Genomic DNA, 21,734 nt, shown 5'->3' with positions numbered 1-21,734 from the left:
GGAGATGAATCCTTTGTCAGTTGCTTCATTTGCAACTATTTTCTCCCATTCTGAGGGTTGTCTTTTCGTCTTGTTTATGGTTTCCTTTGCTGTGCAAAAGCTTTTAAGTTTCATTAGGTGCCATTTGTTTATTTTCGTTTTTATTTCCATTTCTCTAGGAGGTGGGTCAAAAAGGATCTTGCTGTGATTTATGTCATAGAGTGTTCTGCCTATGTTTTGTAATAGGGTTTTATGGAGACGAAAGGAGAGATCTTGTTGCTGAAGGGCAAGAGTTGGCTGGCTCTTGGTCCTAATTCTCCCTCTGGCCTACTGGTATACATTTTGCTTGTTTGTAATCTCTAATCAGATTCTATGGCTTGAATGTTGCCCTGCTGCCCAGCATTTAGATGCAGCAAGTCACAGTTCTCAAGGTTGAGATAATCAAGGCTGGATTCTCCCTAATCCCTCTGAAAAAGCACTAATGTGACAGAGCTAACCAACAATTATCAAGGACACAGAAGGGAAAAGGAGAAAAGAGATGAATGGTAGAGAAGGGGATATAAGGAAAACTGTCTGACTAAAAGGCAGGAGTTGGCTGACTCTTGATTGTCCTTCTATTTCTGATACCTTTTCTTCAAAAAGAATTATCTTTTTGTATCAAATATTGCTAAATTCCATGGTTCAAGTGGCACTGACAGTCTACAAGAGTGTAAAATTTAAAGCTTGATTCTTTCTACAGCCTCTTCAGTGACACCAGTGTGGCAGAGCTGACATCCAACAGGTAGGAGGGGAAAGGAGGAAAGAGAGAGAGAGAAGGACGATGGCAATTCAGAGAAACGTTCTGCTTAAGGGCAGGTTTGGTTGGATTCTAGTCTTCCTCCTCCTATCTCACCATTTTAAGGCATTACACCATCCCATAATAATCTTTGATGGATTTTTATCGTTATGACATCTATAACCTAAAAGCAGGCCAAAGAACCCCCCGAACTTATGTAAAGACACTGACACAGCACAGGTGATGATACAACATCCAGAAAGGAAAATGGAGTAAATGAAAGAGCAGGGGGTAAGTGGTAGGAAGATGGAAGTTAGGGGAGAAGTATGGGCTAAGGTGCAGGAGCTGGCCTGCTCCTCCTCCTCCTCCTATCCCATTATTATTATTATTTTTAAAACAAATGGTACTAAATTTATTAAAAACAAATTTTTTTTTTGGCCATCCCATGCAGCATTGTGGGATCCTAGTTCCCTGACCAGGGATTGAACCCGGGCCCTTGGCAGTGGAAGCCCAGAGTCCTAACCGCTGTACCACCAGGGAATTCCCAGTACTAAATTTATTTTTAAAAATCAAAATGGAGGGACTTCCCTGGCAGCTAGTGGTTAAGACTTCACGCTTCCACTGCAGGGTCTCGGGTTCAATCCCTGGTCGGGGAACTAAGATTCCACATGCTGCACTGTGTGGCCAGAAGACATTAAAAAAAAATCAAAATGGAGATTTAATATTCCTTCCTCAATTATTGGCAAAGCAAATAGAAAACAAAGACACAGAAATGGGAAGATTATAATAATACATTTTGATTTAACAGATCATCCCATAATTTTAAAGCATTTCATCCATTCATAGCCTCTGGTTAGATCTCCTCCTTAGGCTGGTGAACCACAGTCTTCAAGGTGGTAAAATTGAGGCTGAGTCTCTTAAAACCTCTCAAAACACATTGACACAAAAGAGATGATCACCAAACATATGGATGGTATAAGGGGAGAATAAAAGGGGAGAGGTCAGTGGTAGAAAGATGGAGGTTAGGAGAGAGGAGATGGTTAAGAAGGGAGATTTTGCTGGTTCCTGGTCCACCTCCTATATCTATCCCATTGTTTTTTTATTTCTAGAAGAAGTTGCTAGAGTCTATGATCATGTGCAACCATAATTGGGAAAGTTGTAAATTGGGGCCTAAGTCTACCCATAGCTTCATTGAAGTAACCAACACTACAGAGCTGACCAGCAAACACACAACAGGTAGGCAGGAAAAAAGGAAGGGGAGTGAGATGGATTCTGGCTCAAAAGTGAGAGGTGCCGGGGTACTGGGCCTCCTTTTCTGATATCTAAATTTAAGACACTGCACTTTTCTAGACTCTGTTGCTCGATTTTAGTTGTTGTGCTGGTCACACCCCCTCATGTATCCCTGAAACCCATGTAAAGACACTGAAGCAGGACAAGAAAACAAACCATGCAGAGTGTATAGAAAAGGAACTAAAATAATGGTGGCAGGGAGTGTTCTGGTAGGATGATGGAAGTTAGGAGAAATGTCCTGATTCAGGGGAGAAGCTGGCTGGCTCCTGGTTCACTTTCTCTACCTGTGTTATTATTTTAAGACATCCTACTTGTCCATACCTCTTGCCAGAATTCACTGCTTGAGTTGGCTACATAGGGACCCTGAGGTGGGAAGATGTCTGTCTAAAAACTGAGCAGGAGCTAATGCAACAGAAATGACCTTCAACCATCTGGATGATAAAGGGGAAAATGGAAGCTGAAAGACAGTTATAGAAATTTGAAGTTGGGATACAAGTTCTAGCTACGGAGCAGGAGTTGGCTGGCTCTTGGTCCATGGTCACCTCTTATCTCATTGTTTTAAGGCATTGCATTTGTTCACAACTCTTGCTAGTCTTCTCTTTATGACTTGGTCACAGAAGGGCTTCAAGTTGAGAACACTGGCACTGAGTCTCTCCGAAATTTCTGTAAGACGCTAGCACAACAAGAGTGAACGCTAAACATGTGGGTGATAAAGGGGAAAATAAAGGGAGGAAGGTCGGTGAACAGAAGTAGTGCAGTGACCGGACAGTAATACATGTGAATACAGATGGATTTTTGTATTATTATCACAAAATCCTTGTCTTTAGAAAAAGTATAAGTTTGACTACCAATCTAAATATGTGATAAGTAAGTTTACAAGTTTTAACTTTTTAACTCGTGCCCTTGGCTCAGAACAAAAGTAATATTTAAAGTTCTGTAAGTCTTTTTAGTTTGTTCTCATTTTTGTTTCAGGGTTTAAGTGCCTGACACAATCACTTCTTCCAATAGTAACTGCTTAAAAAAGGACAGAAAACCCATATCCTTTTATTTAATACATGCATTTAAACATGTCTGACTTCAAAGGAAATGTCTGTATCATGAATTCTGTTTCCTCACTGAGCTTCATCTACTATTAAAAATTATATACTTTAAAATAATATAGTTTGACCGAAGACAAAATGCATTCCAGTAGGTTTCTTTAATATTTTTGTGGGAAAGGATGGCTCATTTTGTTTCAGCAGGTTGCTGTTTTATAGCAACTGCTCTATTGCTTGACTGAATCATAGCAGTTCATTTGTTGCTTAAAAATCAGTTTCTTCTTCTGGCATCTCCCATCTAACCAAAGATATTGGAATTTCTTCATTTTCTTTTTCTTTGCCTTTTTCCATTTAAAATTTTGAGTGTGTGTGTATGTGGGAGGGGCAGTAGATAGTCATGATTTTCACATAGCTGGGCTCCGAGAATCAACTTTTTTAACATAAATGTTACTCGGTTATGATAAATAACATTTATGATACATAAAATACCTCAGCCAATGAATTTGTTACATTTTAAGGCTTAGAGTCTGTAAAACAAATTAATTTCTTGTTTTCTTTTGGAATTTTCAACTCGAATTCACTTTGAATGAGACACCAATGAGTTTCCAATTAGAACCTCTCTTATACTCTAGAACTCCCTTTTCTAACTGTCTACCAACTAAATTGACTTCCTTATTCCATGTGTGCCTTAAAAAGAATGTGCCCCAAAGCAAAGTTGTTATTTTCCCTTAAAATCTCTTCCTCTTCCTGTATCCCTTCTTTCAATTAATGGCGCTTTAAGCTTATTGGGTCACTGGGTACGGGGCCCAAGCACCTGTCTTTTTTTTTTTTTTTTTTTTTTTTAAATACATTCAACAGGTGACTTTGAAGCACAAGTGGGTTTGAGGACCACCAGCCTAGTTTATCGTCCTGGCTTCCTAGTTGGTGCTCCAACTTCCAGTTCTTTACCTTTCCAGTTTATTTTTTTGCATGATAAATTTATCTTCCTAAAACATCTGTTAGAGCATAATACTCCTTTCCTCAAATCACTGCAATGATTCCCTACTTTCTACAGACATACTGACAGCTGAATATCTTGACTTAACCTTCAAGGATTTCCATTATCTGTTATCTTTTGTTCTCTTGGCCTTATCCACACCTTTTCCTTCAAGAGACCTCATGCTCTAACCACATAGCTCCCTTTTAAACCTTGGTACCTTTGTTCTGTTTCCTTTGTCTAGAAAGGGCCCTCACTTCATCACTTATAGCTCTGGGTGTCTACTGAACTTTCATTCTTCAAGAGCCATTTCAATTAGTAAAATAATGACTAAGAAACATCTATAGTAAATTTGTCTCTATATTCTCTACCAGATAGTAGTAAGGCCAATTGTGTCCCCCTTTTGCCAATTATTACATAGGCTCTTGCACATTGTTGACTGCTTATGGGCTCTTGTCCTCCTTCATTGTTGCATGCCTTCGCATGCTTTCCATGTAATACGTTTGTGTGTAAACTCCACAATATTATTGCTAAGTGGCTCCGAGGTTCCAAATCCCCTGCTGTACTGAGTGGAATTTCTTTTGAGCCCGTTTTATTATTTCATAGGGATTTTAATAACTAGAAGTGATGATCAGATACGCAATGATTTTTGTGTGTTTAGATTAGATATCAAATGCTAGTGCTCCTTGCATTTCACCAATTTGGTTTGCTTGAAATTGTGTGTTGTTTGCTTTGTTTTTTGCTCACTGCCATGATGGTCTCCTTTCCTCTGGTTGGTCCAGTAAACTGTATGCAGAGGGAGAGATTAAAGGAGATGAGAGAAGGCAGAGAAAGGTTGGAGGCAATCGTAGTGCCCACAGGTAGGGCGAGTTGAAACTCTGCTCCCTCACTTTCTATGTTCTAAGTATCTGTACACTTGACTATTTGCCTCTATGCAACAATGGCAACATTTGTTGGAAATATGAATGTAATCTCCAGAAGTTATTCCTTTGAGAAGGAAACTACTCATTTAGATTTGTAAGCTCCGCTATATTTCATCAATTGCATTGCTTCTCAGTCACATCACATCTGTTTGAGCCAGTGACTGTTGCCCACATCTGAACCCAACAGTGTAAAGCCAACCATGACCTCTGTGCCTAATGCAAGGCCTTGTAAGCTACCTTTGATTCATTCTCCAAGGCCATCTTTTACACAGACACTAGTTATACAACTGGCATCCAAAGAGAGATTGTCCTTGATTTGAGAATGGCCAGACAACTCAGTCTTCCAAAGATCCAGATGACTTTGGTATCATCCTGTCTCCCTTGATTCATACATATAGTACCGCAATTCAGTTTCCTTCTGGTAAGATAATTGAGATTTGGAAATAGATATACTCAAGGCTTATTTTAGAGCACTTATTTTTAAGATATAATGTGGCGATTTCCTTCATATAATATTATTGTTAGGGTACATTTTGTACAGAGAGGAAAACAGAGACAAGATAAGTTGGGTGACTTTCATTGAGTTGATGGTAGATTATGGGTGAGAAATGAGAAAGGTGGCTTGCCTATATGGAAGATAAAAGCAGTAGAATGAGGGATGGAAGGCTACCAGGAGGAGTATCTGTCTCAATTTGGATGAAGGCTGGCTCTGCCTTTAGTGCCATCTGAATTGTTCACCTGGGTGATGCTTTGATGGGGAAATGCACGGTAATTGTGGTGACTCAAGTTATCAGATTGCTAATGAGAGACACAAGTCTTTTTCTAGAAGCAGATCCATCCTCCTGGGAGAACGTAATGCATAGAGTTAAAGATTACACCATATAAATTAGCACTCGATTACAGGTTGCTTGTATTGTTCACTCACTGTTTTATTCTCTAATCCAATTAACAAACATACTTTGAAACCTTCTAAGTGCTATCTGTTGGTACAATGGCAAGCCATATCCAACTTGGTCCCTAACCTCACAACACTTTAGTCCAGTGGGAGTCATCTGTATGAATATACAAATAATTACAAATTGACATAAATGCTATTAGTGGGAAAAATAGGCACTGATCTCTTTTTTATTAACAGTTATATTGAGGTATAATTTAAATACCATAAGATCCATCCATTTGACACTGATTTTTTTTTTTAACATCTTTACTGGAGTATAATTGCTTTACAATGGTGTGTTAGTTTCTGCTTTATAACAAAGTGAATCAGTTATACATACACATATGTCCCCATATCTCTTCCCTCTTGCGTCTCCCTCCCACCCTCCCTCTCCCACCCCTCTAGGTGGTCACAAAGCACCCAGCTGATCTCCCTGTGCCATGCGGCTGCTTCCCACTAGCTAGCTATTTTACATCTGGTAGTGTATATATGTCCATGCCACTCTCTCACTTCGTCACAGCTTACCCTTCCCCCTCCCCATATCCTCAAGTCCATGATCTCAGGTCATGTCTCTCCCCTTCTTGAAATTCTTCAGTGGCTTTCTGATGCTGTTGAAAAGAGCTAAAACTTAACCGGGAAGTAAGCCTTAGATAATCCAGATCTTGTCGCTCACTCTGCTGTAGCCAAAATTCCCTTCTAAGAGTTCAGAGAGGTATCAAGCTCTTTTCTGCCTCAGGACCTTGGCACATGTTGTTCCCTATGCATTACATGAACTTTCCCTGATTCTTCATACAAATGGACCTTTCTCACCATTCAGATCATTGTTTCAAAGTCACCTTCTCTGAAAGCCCTTCTCTGGCCATACTATGCAGAGTTTTGACTCCCCACCCTCTGCCTTCTCTTCATTCCCAGCGCAGGTCCCAGCACCTGTTCTACCTCCATGCCAGTGATCCTAAGTTGTGCCAGTTTGGTCTGTTTAATATGTTTATACGGTTCGTAAAGAGACCACCTTCTGTCTTCCTTGTAGTAGAGTGAACAAGGTATTGGGCATATACATGGTATATAGAAAAACGAACTTGTTATAAAAATCTTTAGAGTAGTACTAACCGAAGTATGTGTGGACTGGTGCTGGTCTGCTGTTTGTTACCAGTCAGAGATGATAGAAGGAGAGAAACTGAATATAAGCCTTTAGTTTATAAGCAAGTTGACAGAGTAATATGGCTATTGAATCTAATACTAAAAAAACTTGGGCTTGTATTTTATATGTCTTGTTTTGTTTATTTCATGTTTTTTAGTCATTTATTGTTGTTGTGCTTTTATCGTGTGAATATTTGGGAGGAAATCTGGCCCTTCGTCACAGATAATTTGAGAAGCACAGTTTTAGCAGATATGATGTGGGAGGGGCCCGGGGGAGAAAACAGAATTTTTTCAATGCATCTTGCTAGAACATTGAGTAGGAAGTGATCTTTCCTTGTTAATTTCAGGCGGGGGTGTGTGTGGAGGGGGGAGGCAGGGATGGTTGACTATAATGGAGGCATTTTTGGAGAGGGGGAATGAGAGTCTCAAAGTTGGCTACTTTAAGCTGACAATTGCCTGTGCCTTTCTAAATGCACGGTAGGACGTTGGACCCCTGCCCAGTCCCCACTCCTTATTCCCTCGATACTCTGCTGTATCCTATCTTCATTTGGAGAAGAAAGTGAATCCTGAGCCACCAAAGAAGCTGTGTACCTAGGGGAGGTGACTGGGCTCCTGACATGGGGGACCAGGGGGGATTTTTCCCTTCAAGCTCACCTCCTTTGCCTGTAAGGCTGGGCTCCAGCCCAGTGAACTCTGTGTTTACATGCCATCTGCTGAGGTGTCAGTGATCACAACACGTGACTTAGAGCATTTGAATTTTTTATTTAGAACATTAAAAATGGAAGTACAAAGGAAGGGAAAGAGTAGAGAACAGAACAAGAAGACCTGGGAGGGGAAGGGAGCAGAAGGGAACAGGTGTTATTGGCAAGTAAAACAGCATGACTCAATCTCATTCAAACTTGTTTTCTCTTTAAACAAAGTGGGCCCCTCTCTGTTTCAGGTACATCCCTAGATCTGCAGAGTTCACTTCTCCAAGCTCCGGTTACTCCTGGATGCTTCTTTGGAGTTCTATTTTTTGACTAATGCTTTTGTTTTAGTAAAATTTTAGAAAAATTCGATATACTCTAGTACTCCCCATCGTTATTTTCTGGCGTACTAATCATATGAATGGGGCAGATGGAGAGGGAAAGAGAGAAGAGAGAGCAAGAGAAAGAAGGGGGATGAGAGAGCAGGGGAGAGGAGTGTGTGTGTGTGTGTGTGTGTGTGTGTGTGTGTGTGTGTGTGTGTGAGTGAGGGAGGGAGAGAGCGAGAGAGGATGAATATGAATGTAGCAGGGGAGAAGACAGTGATGGAGATGTAACTGGTGCCTGCTAAGATACATTTCATATTGGCCCATTGGACGCATTTCAAACCCAGATTCACAAAGCTGTCCTTGTTTTTTTAAGCCTTTTTCTCTCTGATTACTTCACCCTCATAAATTATAGTTTATACGTCATTCATATACATTTATGTCTTTGCAAATGTTCTTATGTGACCTTTGTGGGGCTGGCCTTCTGTCTCACTGAGACGCTTGAGTGGGTAAAATGAAAAGAGCGAGATGCTCTTGGTAAAGTGTCTGACCAACCTGGACTGGAAACCTAGCTTGGCAGTGGATTAGCTGTGAGACTTCAGACAAGTCATGTATTTTTTTCTGAGCCTGTTTCCTGATCTCTAAAAAGCTTGGGGGAAATGGGTGGGTAAGAAGTCTCTCATCATTGGAGACATTAAAGGAAAAGCCTAAAGAAAACAGCTAGCACAGCATGGGGCAGTCTCAGATAGTCAGCTCTCTTCCCCCTTTCTCTCCTGGCACAATGGCTAACTTGATCACCTGTCCTACGGCCCTCTCCCGCTGGCAGCTGACATTACCTAACTTCCACTTGTAGGGTCCACCACTGTCCCCAACCCTGGGGCCAGTCTCAGCCTAGGCAAGGAAACCGTCGGGTCTTCTAAGGCAGAGGTTAACTGGCGCAGCACTGAATGAGTCCTACCGTGGCTTACCGTTTCCCCTGGGCGCCTCACATGCTTGGAGATTTTTGGTTTATTTGGGGGGCTGGGTACTGAACATCTGTTGTTGGATCATCTCAACCCAGATCCGGTTTGTTCTGTGTCAACTATTAAATGGCTTTGATTGAGCTTTTAGAGCTGCAGCTCTGTTTAGAATGGAGCTAAGGGCACTCAACACCTTGCTTGGCTTTGGCCCCCCTGGACTGATTTGAAGTCTGCTCTATGACGGTATCCCAAGGCTAACAGGGCTCTGGTTGTGTTCCCCCACTTATGTCCTCCATATTCACCCAGCTGCTGTGCCTACACTCTCACTCCTGGCCTTCCCTGGTCCAAACTGACCCTCCACGAGGGAAGAAATGTAGAGCTGGAAGTCACCTTGGAGTGTTTTTCAAACTTTAGCCTCTAATATACCACCTTTACAGGTTTTTTTGCCGCATGGGTGGATCATCTGAACTAGTCTCTACCTCATATATTTTCTGTACATCGACTAAGTTTTTTAATCTAAATATCTAATTTAGCTTCACAGAATTGACGGGAGAGTTATCTTTTTCGAATACACATTTAATATAAATTCAAAACTAATCAGTCTAAGAAGTTTTGCCATATCCTACCTAAAATCATCTCATGTACAAATAGCACACTTTGGGAAACCTTGATCTGGTCTATCTCTCATTTTACAGATTAAGAAACAGGTTCAGAGAGGTTTGGTTTGTCACAGGCTAGTTAGATCAATTCTTGGGATTCGAACTTATCTCCTAGCTCCTGGTCTAGTGCTTTCTTTCTTCATTATGCCTAGGGTTAGTCTAGGGTTCTGCACACTATTATTGACATATATGAAACAATTAAATCACAATACACAACATGCCTGGGAATGCAGTGGAAAGGATCCTGCTCCAGGACCTTACCGTGAAAGAAAGAGCGGTTGCTTGACTGACAAATTGTATACCTGCTGGTTACCTCTGGTACTAAAGTAGAGACACATTACCACCTTAGAGAGAGTTCTGGAAGAGGAAATAACAATCAACTGTGGAACAACCCCTAAAAAGAAATGACACCGCCGACTGATACAGAATTTGTAAGAGACTTACTTACTCTTTGATTATTAGCACGTCCACTTCTGGCCTGACCAGATCACATCTCTGGCCTGTGCTCCCGATGAAACCTTCTGTTTCTTCCAGGGATTTCAACAAGTTAGAACTTTCTGCAGCTTGGTGTCCATTCTGAAATGTACTCCTTGACCTATGAAAGGTCTTTGTTGAAGCATTTACAGAATATCCAGGTCTTGTCCCTTTAGAATTGCTACCAGGGAAGGTCCATGTAAAAGCACATAGAAGTCATTGCCAGATAGATGGGACTTAGTAGCAAAGGGGACACTTGGAGCTCTGGTGCAGGTGGTTCCAGAAAGCTTAGGTAGGCAGTGCGAGTGTTTTTGATTTTGCATCTGTAGAAGAAGGCAGTGGTTCTGTGCTGTTGTTACACCGAGATTCAGATGAGAACTTCTTCCCTTGTGTATGTGTCCTCAGCTTTCATCCAGCTGGCTCATCTTGAAAGGAAACATTTTCTTAGCTCCACTTACCCGTTTTTGATCATCTAAATGACTTCTAAATAGTTTTGGTTTGCTGTGTGTATATATGTATATGTGTCTTTGGGGTATTTTTAGCTGCTTAAAAAAAATCTGGTAACCACGGAAGGGATAATGTGGCTCATTATTTTATCAGAGGTTAGTAACGGTTCCTATCTGTATTGCCCATATGCAATTTGATATAGAGAACAGGGACTTAGGGAGACACATGGCTGTGTTCAAATGGAAAGAGGGTCACTAGAGGAAGAGAAGGGGTGGCAGCTCAAAGCATGGTAAATGAATTCATGTTTTCATTATCCAGACTGACATGACACTATATATTACATTCTTTCTGAGGGAACAGACTTTGCTTATTCTGTAGTAGGCATCTTTCCAAGGTTTCATAATTCTGAGTTCTGTGTTAGGCATCCAGTTTACCATTCTTTTCCCCAACCTTGTCCTAGTGATTTTCTCTTGCAGTTCTGTCACTCTACAAGCTTTCACTTCTGTCAGGTCTGGGTCTCAAAATTGAAACCAAAGTTCTGAAGGATTGTCAGTAGCATTAGAGAGGCCCAGTTAGAAATCCAGAATGGGAAAGGTCTTTATAGATCATCTATCTGGTCACCTTACGCCAACTGAGACAGCCATTGATGTGCACGGCTCAGGCTTAGCTCTTTTAACATAGAACCTGCCTCCAGGACGTGAGTTAGCCGACAGTCTCCAGCTTCAGGTGCCTTCAGGATTTACCCGAGCTCGCAAGCGGGAGGTGGGTGCTTCCCGGGCAGCTGCCAGCCAATGGCTGAGCAAGGTCGGGGTACAGTGGCTCGCCATTTTGGGGCAGCATGGGCCTCCTCCAGGTGGAGTTGTTGCACTGTAGCTCCCAGGTGTGCTATCCCATGGTCTGAAGATCTTTTTTTTTTTTTAACTTTTAATTTTATATTGGAGCATAGTTGATTAACAACGTTGTGTTAGTTTCAGGTGTACAGCAAAGTGATTCAGTTAGATACCTACATGTATCTATTCTTTTTCAGATTCTTTTCCCATTTAGGTTGTTACATAAATATTGAGCAGAGTTCCCTATGCTATACAGTAGGTCCTTGTTGGTTATCCATTTTGCCTTCAGGATTTACCCCAGCTCGCAAGCGGGAGGTGGGTGCTTCCCGGGCAGCTGCCAGCCAATGGCTGAGCAAGGTCGGGGTACAGTGGCTCGCCATTTTGGGGCAGCATGGGCCTCCTCCAGGTGGAGTTGTTGCACTGTAGCTCCCAGGTGTGCTATCCCATGGTCTGAAGATCTTTTTTTTTTTTAACTTTTAATTTTATATTGGAGCATAGTTGATTAACAACGTTGTGTTAGTTTCAGGTGTACAGCAAAGTGATTCAGTTAGATACCTACATGTATCTATTCTTTTTCAGATTCTTTTCCCATTTAGGTTGTTACATAAATATTGAGCAGAGTTCCCTATGCTATACAGTAGGTCCTTGTTGGTTATCCATTTTAAATATAGCAGTGTGTACATGTCAATCCCAAACTCCCTAACTATCCCTCAAACTTCCTTCCTTTCCCCCTCCTTCGCTGATATCAGACCTGTATTGTGGTCTGAAGGGCTCCCTTTCTACTCGTGTCCCTCTCCCTTTTATTTTTCACAGGCATTACTCCCAATAAATGTCTTGCACTCCTATTTATATCTCAGCATCTGCTTCTAAAGGATCCAACCAATACATCAATGAACTCCCCACTCCCATTTGAGTTTTACAGTATGGAAACTGAGGTCCTCAAAGGTGAGGCGACTTATCCAACATCCCATAGCTAGTGAGTAGCAAAGTCAGTAGGACAACCCAAAGTCTCTGACCCCTAGTTCAATGCTCTACCCCAAACTTCAGTCATCCATGTACCACCACAACTGCATATACCCAAGACAGATTTTGCTGTATCTGTTTATAGCAACATGCTATTGTTTACTTGACACATTTGACATAAACAGTTATTTCATTTGTTGTTAAATCTCTAACCCTGTATGAAGTAAGAACATCCATAAAATTTGGGTTTTGATGGGCTAGTTTTATGTTTTTCTAATACATAGTAAATAAATACATTTACCGTCGTAATAAAAAAAAAGTTCGTGTGTGCACTACCTAAAGTTGTCTCATGTACCATCAGTGCTGAGTGAACCCTAGGCAGAGGAGAAGAGAAAGCGAGAGGGAAGGAGGAAGGAAGAGAGGAAGGAAGGAAGGAGAGCAAAATACTTATGGGTGAGGAAGAAATGGTAAAAATCCATCAATAACTGCCTCAGACACCTTGCTATAACCTCCATGTTTCCTGCCAAAGCCTGGTCTAACCCCCAGCGAGTCAACAAACATCCTTTACCTATCAGTTGTCTAAAAACAAATTGGATGTACTCCGATGTAAATTAAGAATCAAGATTTCTTCTCCTAAAAGAGTCGATTCATTTATCCCTACAATGGACTGAAGCGCTCCACTTTGAGCAATTTATTGGAGGAGACGCACACAACATTTCAAAGCAGTAGCTCTAATCTTCATCTTATAAAGTGTTTGAGTGCACACACTTCTTAAGGAGGTTTAAGTAACATTTCCTTTCTCATTTAAAAATATTCATTATTAAAACAAAAGAAGATTTTTTTCTTTGATTTAAGAAATCTAAGAATATAATGATGATAATCTTTCACCTTTGTTGCTATTCTTTTGGTTTAAGAGCTCTATAATGATTATGATTCTCTTGTGCTAATGAAATAAAATTGGGGCTAGAACTCATGTTATGTAATAATTTAATAGATTCTTAGTATCATAGTGATAATTTACCATTCCTCTTTCATTACAGGGAGATAGTATTATTCAGAACCTCTGCCAAACACATATTACGGATTTAGAAGCCACTTTGTTAATTCCTAAACCAATTGTCCTTTTAGAGAAAGAAGACCTATAAACCAACTCTAGTAAAAAGTAATCTCTAGAATGTCACAAATTTTAAAGGCGTGGGGAGTTTGAAGGTAAAGATTCAAGTTGTGTTTCGGTATACGTAGAAAGGTGGCTATACACTGTGACAGGATTACTTAATGTTCTGTGTTCAAACCTGCTGCTCACATCTGGTTTGAAAAGATTTGGTGGTGGCCTGTTTCTAGAAAGACAAATCCAACACTAATGTGCACATACACTTGGATTAATTGGGGAAAGAGTCAGTTTCTTGTGTCCCCCGTCCCTTGTTTTACATTTTAAACCTGATTAAATGGTTGACCTTTCAACTCCAAATTAAATCCAAGAATAATCGGTGAAGAATCATATCAAATTATTAGTTTTTCAACGAGGAGAGGATATAAGCTTCACAGCTAAAACAGACACAGCATAATTGAAAACAAGGCTATTGCATTCAGGTTTTAGTATTTACTGACTCATTTCTCCAAGTGTCCGGAGAACACATAAGGTTCTTCCTGTATTTCTTTTTGGGATAATTACAGGCGACACAGACTAAATAGAATATAATGCCCGGGAAACTTAAACTCTGCTTGTTCTTACCAGGTTAGCAAGCATGTAGTGGTAACCTCTTGAATGCTTCCCCAGGATGACAACCTGCAGAAATAAAAAAATAAGAAATACTGCTTATTCAAGGACATTTTCAATTGCACAGTCATTGGGATGGCTAGAGCAAATTACTTTTAAATAATCGACAAAGTGTTAGGTCGTTTATATATAGTAAATCATAGTTAGTTGGGCCAGATTTCGTTTTGTTGCATTTTACTTTCAGGCATGGGATACAGGAAGAATTGCTAATATGAAAGTTAGAAATGTCAACAGCAAGGGAAAAAAGCTCTCTAAACTTCCAGGTCAGTGGCATCATTATCACTTAAAATAGATGGCAAAAGTGATGAAACTGATGATCCTTCACCCATGAACTGGATTTCTGTACTTAGCTGTTGAGCTGGAAAATGGGCTGAACTTTGCATACAAATTAGAAAATAGAATGTATGGTACATTTTTCTTTCTTTATCTGGAATGCTTAGGGAATAGAACACTCAAGGAACGGGGTTAATGTGATTTTCAGGTTAATCGAGGTTGCTTTTGCTTATTGAAAACTTTTCTAGCAGAAGCAGTGGAGAAGAAAAAAAAAACTTTTCTAAAATGCTTGCCTTCCTTTTCTTACCTTAATATGAAAGACTTGTGAACATCTGTACATCTTTTGGTGCTGAACGTGCCTTAAGGTAGTGGGGGAAGGGATTTTTCCCCTAGGGGATATTTGGCAATGCCTGGAGACACCTTCATTGTCACATCGAGGAGGGGTGACTGGCATCTAGTGAGTAGAGGCCAGAGGTGCTACTAAATATCCTATGATGCCCAGGGCAGTCCCCACAACAAAGAATTATCCAGCCAAAAGTGTCAGTAGTGTCGAGATTGAGAAACCCTGCCTTAAGGTCATCACTCTTATCGTGATTTTCATGAGTAGCACTGGATTAATACTAAGCTTTACAGTTTACAAAGCGCATTTTTATTATCTCAAAATATGTAAGTGGATTGAACATCTTCCAACTAAATGCACTGGTTGGCAGTTGAAAGGTTTTCACAAAGTACCTGACATAAGCTTATTTCCTTACAGTTAAGTACAGCAAAAATTCTGGTTAATTGAAGATTTTATAAAATGTCATTGTTTTGAGTACTGGCTGTATGCAGGAGTGGGAGTGAGGAGGGGGATATGATAGAGGTTAAAGACACAACCAGAGGCAGAACCAGGTTTTGTGCAGGCCTGAAGCTAGTATCACTTTAAGAGCCCTCTTTAAGAAACATAATACAAAATTATGCATACGGTATTTGGAATAAGGCCTCAGAAAGAACCTGTGCAAGTAAGGGGCCGTTAAACTTCATCATATAGTCCTCTATGGACACAGCTGTCAAGGGCCTAAAAACAGTTTGAGAAAACAATGTTGTACACACATCAAACCAGAACTGTATATAAAAGGTCATAATGATAATATTAAGAACAATTGCCCTTAATTGAGTTCCTGGTATATGCCAGGCACTGCGCTAGGTGCCGTATTTAATCCCTAGAACAATTAAACAGATTAAGTGTCATAAGTTTCATTTTACAGATGAGGAATCTCAACCAAAGAGAATTTAAGTAATTTACCCAAGGCCACACAGCTAAGCTATGCTAAAGCTGGAATTAGAACCTAGGTCTGTGTACCTCTAGAACCCACGCTCTTGGCAGTACATTACATGGTTTCTTAATATGTGCTAAATGTCAAATATCAAGAATTACTGCAGGTTCTTGGAGAAGAGGAAGAAGAGATGTCTAAGGCCTGCTGGGATGGATGGGGTAAGGCTCCATGGAGGAGATGAGGTTTAAGCTGGCCCAGAGGTGTGGAACCACATATTTAAATATCATGCTTATTTCAATTCATTTTAAGTACTTCGCACGTGCACGAGAGAGAGAGAGAGAGAGCTAGAGAGAGAGCGAGAGCGAGAGCGCTATTTTTGATTAAATTAAAATATGAGCCACATATCTGACTGATTATTTACGGAGGAAATGAAAGGTTAATGAATGTCTTGAGGAGGTGATTTCTCACACCACTGTGACACAAAAGGAGCTGTTAGGTATCTGCTGGGATGTATTCTTCGGTGTCCGCTTGTGAGAAACATCCTTCCTGGTGACGTTTGTTAACTTTGATGGCAAGTTGGGACCGTACATTTGTTGAATTTTTAATTCCCTGAGAACCTTCAACATAATAAAATCAGAGGGTTTTGAGTTCTGTTAGGAAAATGAGCAAGGTTCCTAAGGACATCTGGCAGAGCTTGGAGAGAAATAAAGAAGCAAGCCCAAAGGAAACAGAGTAAGTCTGTCTCACCAGAGGCAGGGTTTAGTGTTCTTCTGAGCATAAGAAAGGCAACAGGAAGCCACAGAAAACGTAAGTGTTAGACGAGCCCCGAAAGAGAATCCAGGAGCCCAACCTTGTCACGTACTCGGTTTGATTGTGGGCAAATCACTCAGCTGTCTCCAGCCTCCATTTCCTTACCTGCAATCTGGGACCATGAGCCTGGCCTTTCCTATCCCAGCACTGTTGTCAGAATCAAACTGAATAACATCTACAGAAGTGTTTGGGATGTGCATTATGTAATTATGTGGGGTTAAATAGCTGTGGAGAGAGGTCATTCACTAAGATAGTGTTTTTCAGGTTCAGAAAAACTTGAAGCTATTAGACTATCCGCTTTGATCCATGCCCAGATGGTCTGTGCAAAACAGACTCACTTATTTGAAGGTAGTTCTCTCACAGCGCTACCCTTTCAAAATTTGGTTTAAACTGGAAGAGATGGGAAAGTTATCTAAAGCTAGGAACCTTTAGGTGTCACAAAGCTGTTGCGTTAAAAGCCGTCATTATTTTCTCATCCTTACTTTCAGTGCCTTCTTAACTCTTATTTAACATACAGTTCTTACCAATTTTGGTTTTCTAGTTCACAGTAAGTGAAAAGCTACAAATTAGAAGGGGTGTATATGGAGGGGTGTGGTGATATTGCAGCAGAGGAAGTGACAAACTGACTTAAAGGGGAGGGAGGAGCCCCCCAAAAAAGCAGACAACATTGTACTACAGCACAGTATAATCATGAGCGTTCAGTCATTTCTGCTGAAAAACCTAGGGAAATTATAATACATCTGAGGGAAGGTTGCCATCAGAAATGCTCAAATTCCTGATACTTAAGAGAGTACATTTCAATTATCTTGAAATGTTACTCACGTAGGGCAGCAGTGATCCTACTGATGTGAGCTAAGTGAGGCCTCACTGCCAAAAGTGTCATGTTTTGCTCCTGATCTTTCCTTTCTTTGAATTTTTGGTGCAGGGCTCATAGGAGTAGGGGTGGGAGAGGAGGCTTGTGCGTAATGCGGTGCACAAAGGAACTAGTTAATGGGAGCGGTTCTCGTTCAGTGAGTCTTAAATCTTTTTTTCTTTCCATTTGTTACAGATGAACAAGGCATAAATTGTACCCTCAGTTCTTTAATGACTTTGGTAACCAAGCGAGTATTCAACTTTGCTTTTACAGTAATTGTAATCGCTCTTTCTGAACTAGTTTCAGAACTTCAAGTAGAAAAGCCGTTTTACCGTCTACTGTGAAATTTAAGGAGGAAATATCAAGTTCCCGAATCCATGTTGTGTGTTCACTGTGCCTTTGTAAGATTTGTTGGAGAAGATGGATAGCTTGATACGATGGCAGATATGATGCGTGCAATAAGGGAATAGGTGTGAAATGTAGATAAAATTCATTGTTTTAAGGAGATTTATTTTTATGCCCACAAATAGGACCTGAAAGAAACAATGCCACAATCCCCATTCACTGAAACTTAAACAGTAGTTTCGTTCACTGAACCATGCCGGTGGCAGCGCATTAAATTATTTGTGGAAGAAGCCAATGAATCATAGTCTACCCATCTGGGGGAGACCTCCCTTTATTGACTCCCCCATCCACTTCTCTGTGAAATTGGGGGCTGGATATCACTGAGAAGTTAAAAATAATTCAGAAGATGTTCAGCTGGTTTTCTAGAGGCCCTTTCTCTTCCAATTTAATGCTTAATCTAGACATTTTCATAATTTTCGAAATCTGAAGTTAAATTGCTCCATAAGACTACTCGAGAGAGGCCCACAGACCCTTTGGGAGCAAAAGCATCTGTTTTTCTATGCTCATATTTAAAAAAAATATGTGTGTGGAAAAGTGTCTATGTTTTTTCCCTTAGATCCATCTGGTATGCAGATTAGGTTATTTGCAGACCTAAGTATCTCCATGTTTGGATTTTCTACATCGGTGCCAAAAAAGGATCTATGTATAAAGATTGATCTTGCTTTGAGTACAGAACATTCCTTGCCGTTCACCTTAATCTGTTTCTCTTTGATTTAGGTACCCTGAGAACATGTGGAGGGCTGGGGGGAGAAATGAGGGAGGTTTCTGGTTTTAATTCACCAGACTTGCCTGTTATATAGGTATCTTCTCTTTAAGAAAAAGCTATTAGACCACATTTTTTGGTGTGTGTTCCAAGAGAAGACATTTCTTCAGCCCCCCCTTCCCTTTTCTACTTCCTCAGTTACAAAAAGATACTGCTGTCCTCGGGCAACCTATCTGATTTCAGCTGTGTTGGGAGTTAAATGGTGGTAAGCTACAGAAATCAGCCTCAGAATATGCCAGACTTCCCAAAAGAAGTCTTCCATCAGATATGATAAAAGCCGTTCATTTTCTTGAATGAAAACCCCGAGCTACTAAATTGCTTTAGTCTTAGTAAACATATATCAGAAGTCCATTCCTTTAGAATTATTTTTCTAATAATCTCAATCTGCACACACACGCTCTCTAACCGAACGACAGTGCGTCATATTGCGGTCATCTGACTTGAATAAATGTGCTGGATTAGTGAGGCCGAGAAGAGCCAGTCACCCAAAGTCAGCCCAATAGTGGGGGTGGTACAGATGGAAAACGAAAGGCTGAAGCTTTTCATAAAGAAGGAAAATGGAAGTATAACCGAGGAATCTCATCACTGCGTATACTGTCTTCAGGGGAAGCTTATGCAGAGAGAAGGCAACTGAATAGAAAATAAAATCTATTTTATCAAATCTAAAATCATCAAATAAAATGCTAGGATGTGAAGATTAGAGGACAAGGATTTCACCAAAGAACATGTCTTTGGGAAGTTTCACTTCCCAGACTTCAATATCGCATTCACTAAGACGAATGGAATATGCGGAAGATGTACACAGTGGGAGAGGCAAAGAGAACATACAAATAAGAGGCAGTAAATGGCCACAAGTAAGTTAAAGGAGCAACCGATTATTCCTGCTCGTAGGAATAAGGGACCATTTCAATGCATGTTGATCTCGGTGGGAACACCTCATTGTATTAGCCCTTAAACATCATTTCTCGAATTTCATTTCCTTACAAACTTCCTTAACAATTTCTGATCTATCCACATACCACAATACTATTATTTTCTTAATATTTATCTTTATAGCTACTCATTTACTTAAAGTTAGCAGTGTCCAAAGCAATAATATCCATGAAACTACATACAAGAAAATAAATACAACTGTGTGAAAATAGAATCTATTCATCAAGATGCCACTGAAAATCCTCTGGTGTACCATCAGGAGTGGTGGGTAATATTGCCTGAATGCAGTCGTGTCTTTAGGGAAGAGAATAAAGATCATGTCTTCCTGTCCAGATAAAATACGGTTAATTTGCCTTATGGTTCAGATCTTAAGAGTATCCCCATCTACTTTCAAAGGTTCACGAGTCTTGTAAGGGAGCAAAATGATGGGCAGTTTGGGAGATAGCAGATAATGCCTGGGACTGCGTACAAATGACAAATGTGGAAACTTACAAAGCCTTTCCTAAGGCGATTTCCATGTACTGCCCCACCTAGGAAGCCCAGCAGCTTTGATCAGCTAGAGTCCTTGGTCATAGGGCCAATAATAAATACTTAAAACATCTGGAACTTTCCATCAGCTAACTTCCTGTAATGTGATGCATTTCCAAACACTGTGTCTTTTCTTGGAGTATCTCATCTAGAAGACCTTTCACAGCACCCTATTTTTATTTGGAAATAACTCTAGATGTTTTTTCCGGGAGGTGAGGTAGGGGTGATTTTAACTAGTATTCAACCTAGAATAATACAGCAAAAAGAACATTAGTTTCTCTTCAGCATAGCCATATGTATGACTTTTGTAGTCTCTGCATTTTGCATTGGCTATCGCCCCAAATCAGCGATAATTTATTTTAAACAATACATTTTAAATAACAGTGTTCTTTATGCATACTTTTATGATATTTACTGTCACCTATTTTATGTTCACACTTCTAGCAACTTTTGTTTTAATATTTACAACTTTATTCTAAATATCAAGTTGTATCTTTTTTCTTTTCTCTGTAGATCTTACAAAATTGTCTGGGCCCAAAGCACTATAATCCTGGATTTCAAGATCTACTTGAAGGACTGCATGGGTGGTAAGTAGAAGGCTTGGCAGTGCCACTAGACTCATTACTTGTATTAAAAAAAAAAAAAAAAAAAAGGAAAGGCAACATCTGGCATAAGGCTGAGTAGTCACTCCAACACGTGTCTTTTCCAGCCACGACCACTAGGGGATGGGTGAGATAACGCGGGACTTCTTCATTGGCCCAGGAGTCACACTTTCCCATCTTTAGATATTTATCAGGATCAACAACTCTAGTATCTCACCTGAAATGACACCGTATAGAATTGAAACTTGTAAGAGTCTAAAACTCTTTATAGATGTGATCTGAATCACCCTTAAAGCTTAGAACAAATAGGTATTTATTAAAGGTGATGTACTAGAAAGAGCCGTGAACATTGAAGTCAGATGGTTCTGGATTCAGATCGTGTCATTTACTTACTAGCTCCGTTACTGTGTGCAAAACTGAGCCATGGACGGTTGGGTAGAGTTTTAACGACCCAGGTTCAGCCCAGGATGTTGAGGCCTTCAGGTCAGGAGGGGAGAGGAAGAGACATGGTGTGGGGATGTGTCGAATGAGATGTTCTCCTTAGAACTCCCTGATTTTGCCTCTGTGAATGCACTTTCTGTCTGTGTGATGCTTCCAACATTTGACACCCTAATCTGTGAAATTTTCTGACGGCTGAAGGAAGCAAGTGAATGTGTTTTTATTTTCAAGTAAAAGTAAATATCTCTCAGAAACCCAGTGTGTTTCTCGGGCCTTTGGTTTTCAGGATAGTTGCTTACTTGGCAGGTTTCTCTCTCTTCTGGGAGCCATGTCATTTAAGTTTATCTCAATTTGCAAATGGACGACAAACGATAGAGGCTTAGTTCCTGGGAGGTAAAACACAGAATTCTCCTAATTCACAAATGTTTGGTTTGGTCTTTCACTCTGGCTATTTGAATTTCCATTCTCTTCTTCATCTGATAGCTCATCCACCTTTGTGATCACACTGACACGATAAACCATTGGTAGCTTGAAGTCAGCCCTGGTGGAAGTATTTACACCACAGAAATCAGCCAACACTACAAATCAGGGCTTTTTCCCCTCACCTTGAGAGCCAGTTTACCTGCATACCACTGGATTCAGAAGGAATATAGACTGAAGTCCCTAGTGGATGGAAGTGTTGTTTCTCTTAACCACATTCC

The 21,734-nt window shown here is 40.4% G+C and overlaps 1 protein-coding gene across 2 annotated transcripts in view; it reads right to left on the bottom strand.

The window, feature by feature from the left end:
* The window catches only part of GRIA3 (glutamate ionotropic receptor AMPA type subunit 3), a 290,818-nt gene that overhangs the window by 92,814 nt on the left and 176,270 nt on the right, over nt 1–21,734 (bottom strand). For both annotated transcript variants that reach the window (XM_024128093.3, XM_024128094.3), the window contains exon 5: nt 14,128–14,181. In XM_024128093.3, the coding sequence (XP_023983861.1) occupies nt 14,128–14,181 (54 nt within the window). The remainder of the gene's footprint in view (nt 1–14,127; nt 14,182–21,734) is intronic.

Source organism: Physeter macrocephalus, chromosome 21, assembly GCF_002837175.3.
Source record: "Physeter macrocephalus isolate SW-GA chromosome 21, ASM283717v5, whole genome shotgun sequence".
Taxonomy (NCBI): Eukaryota; Metazoa; Chordata; class Mammalia; order Artiodactyla; family Physeteridae; genus Physeter; species Physeter macrocephalus.
This window is presented reverse-complemented; position numbering and strand designations above follow the sequence as displayed.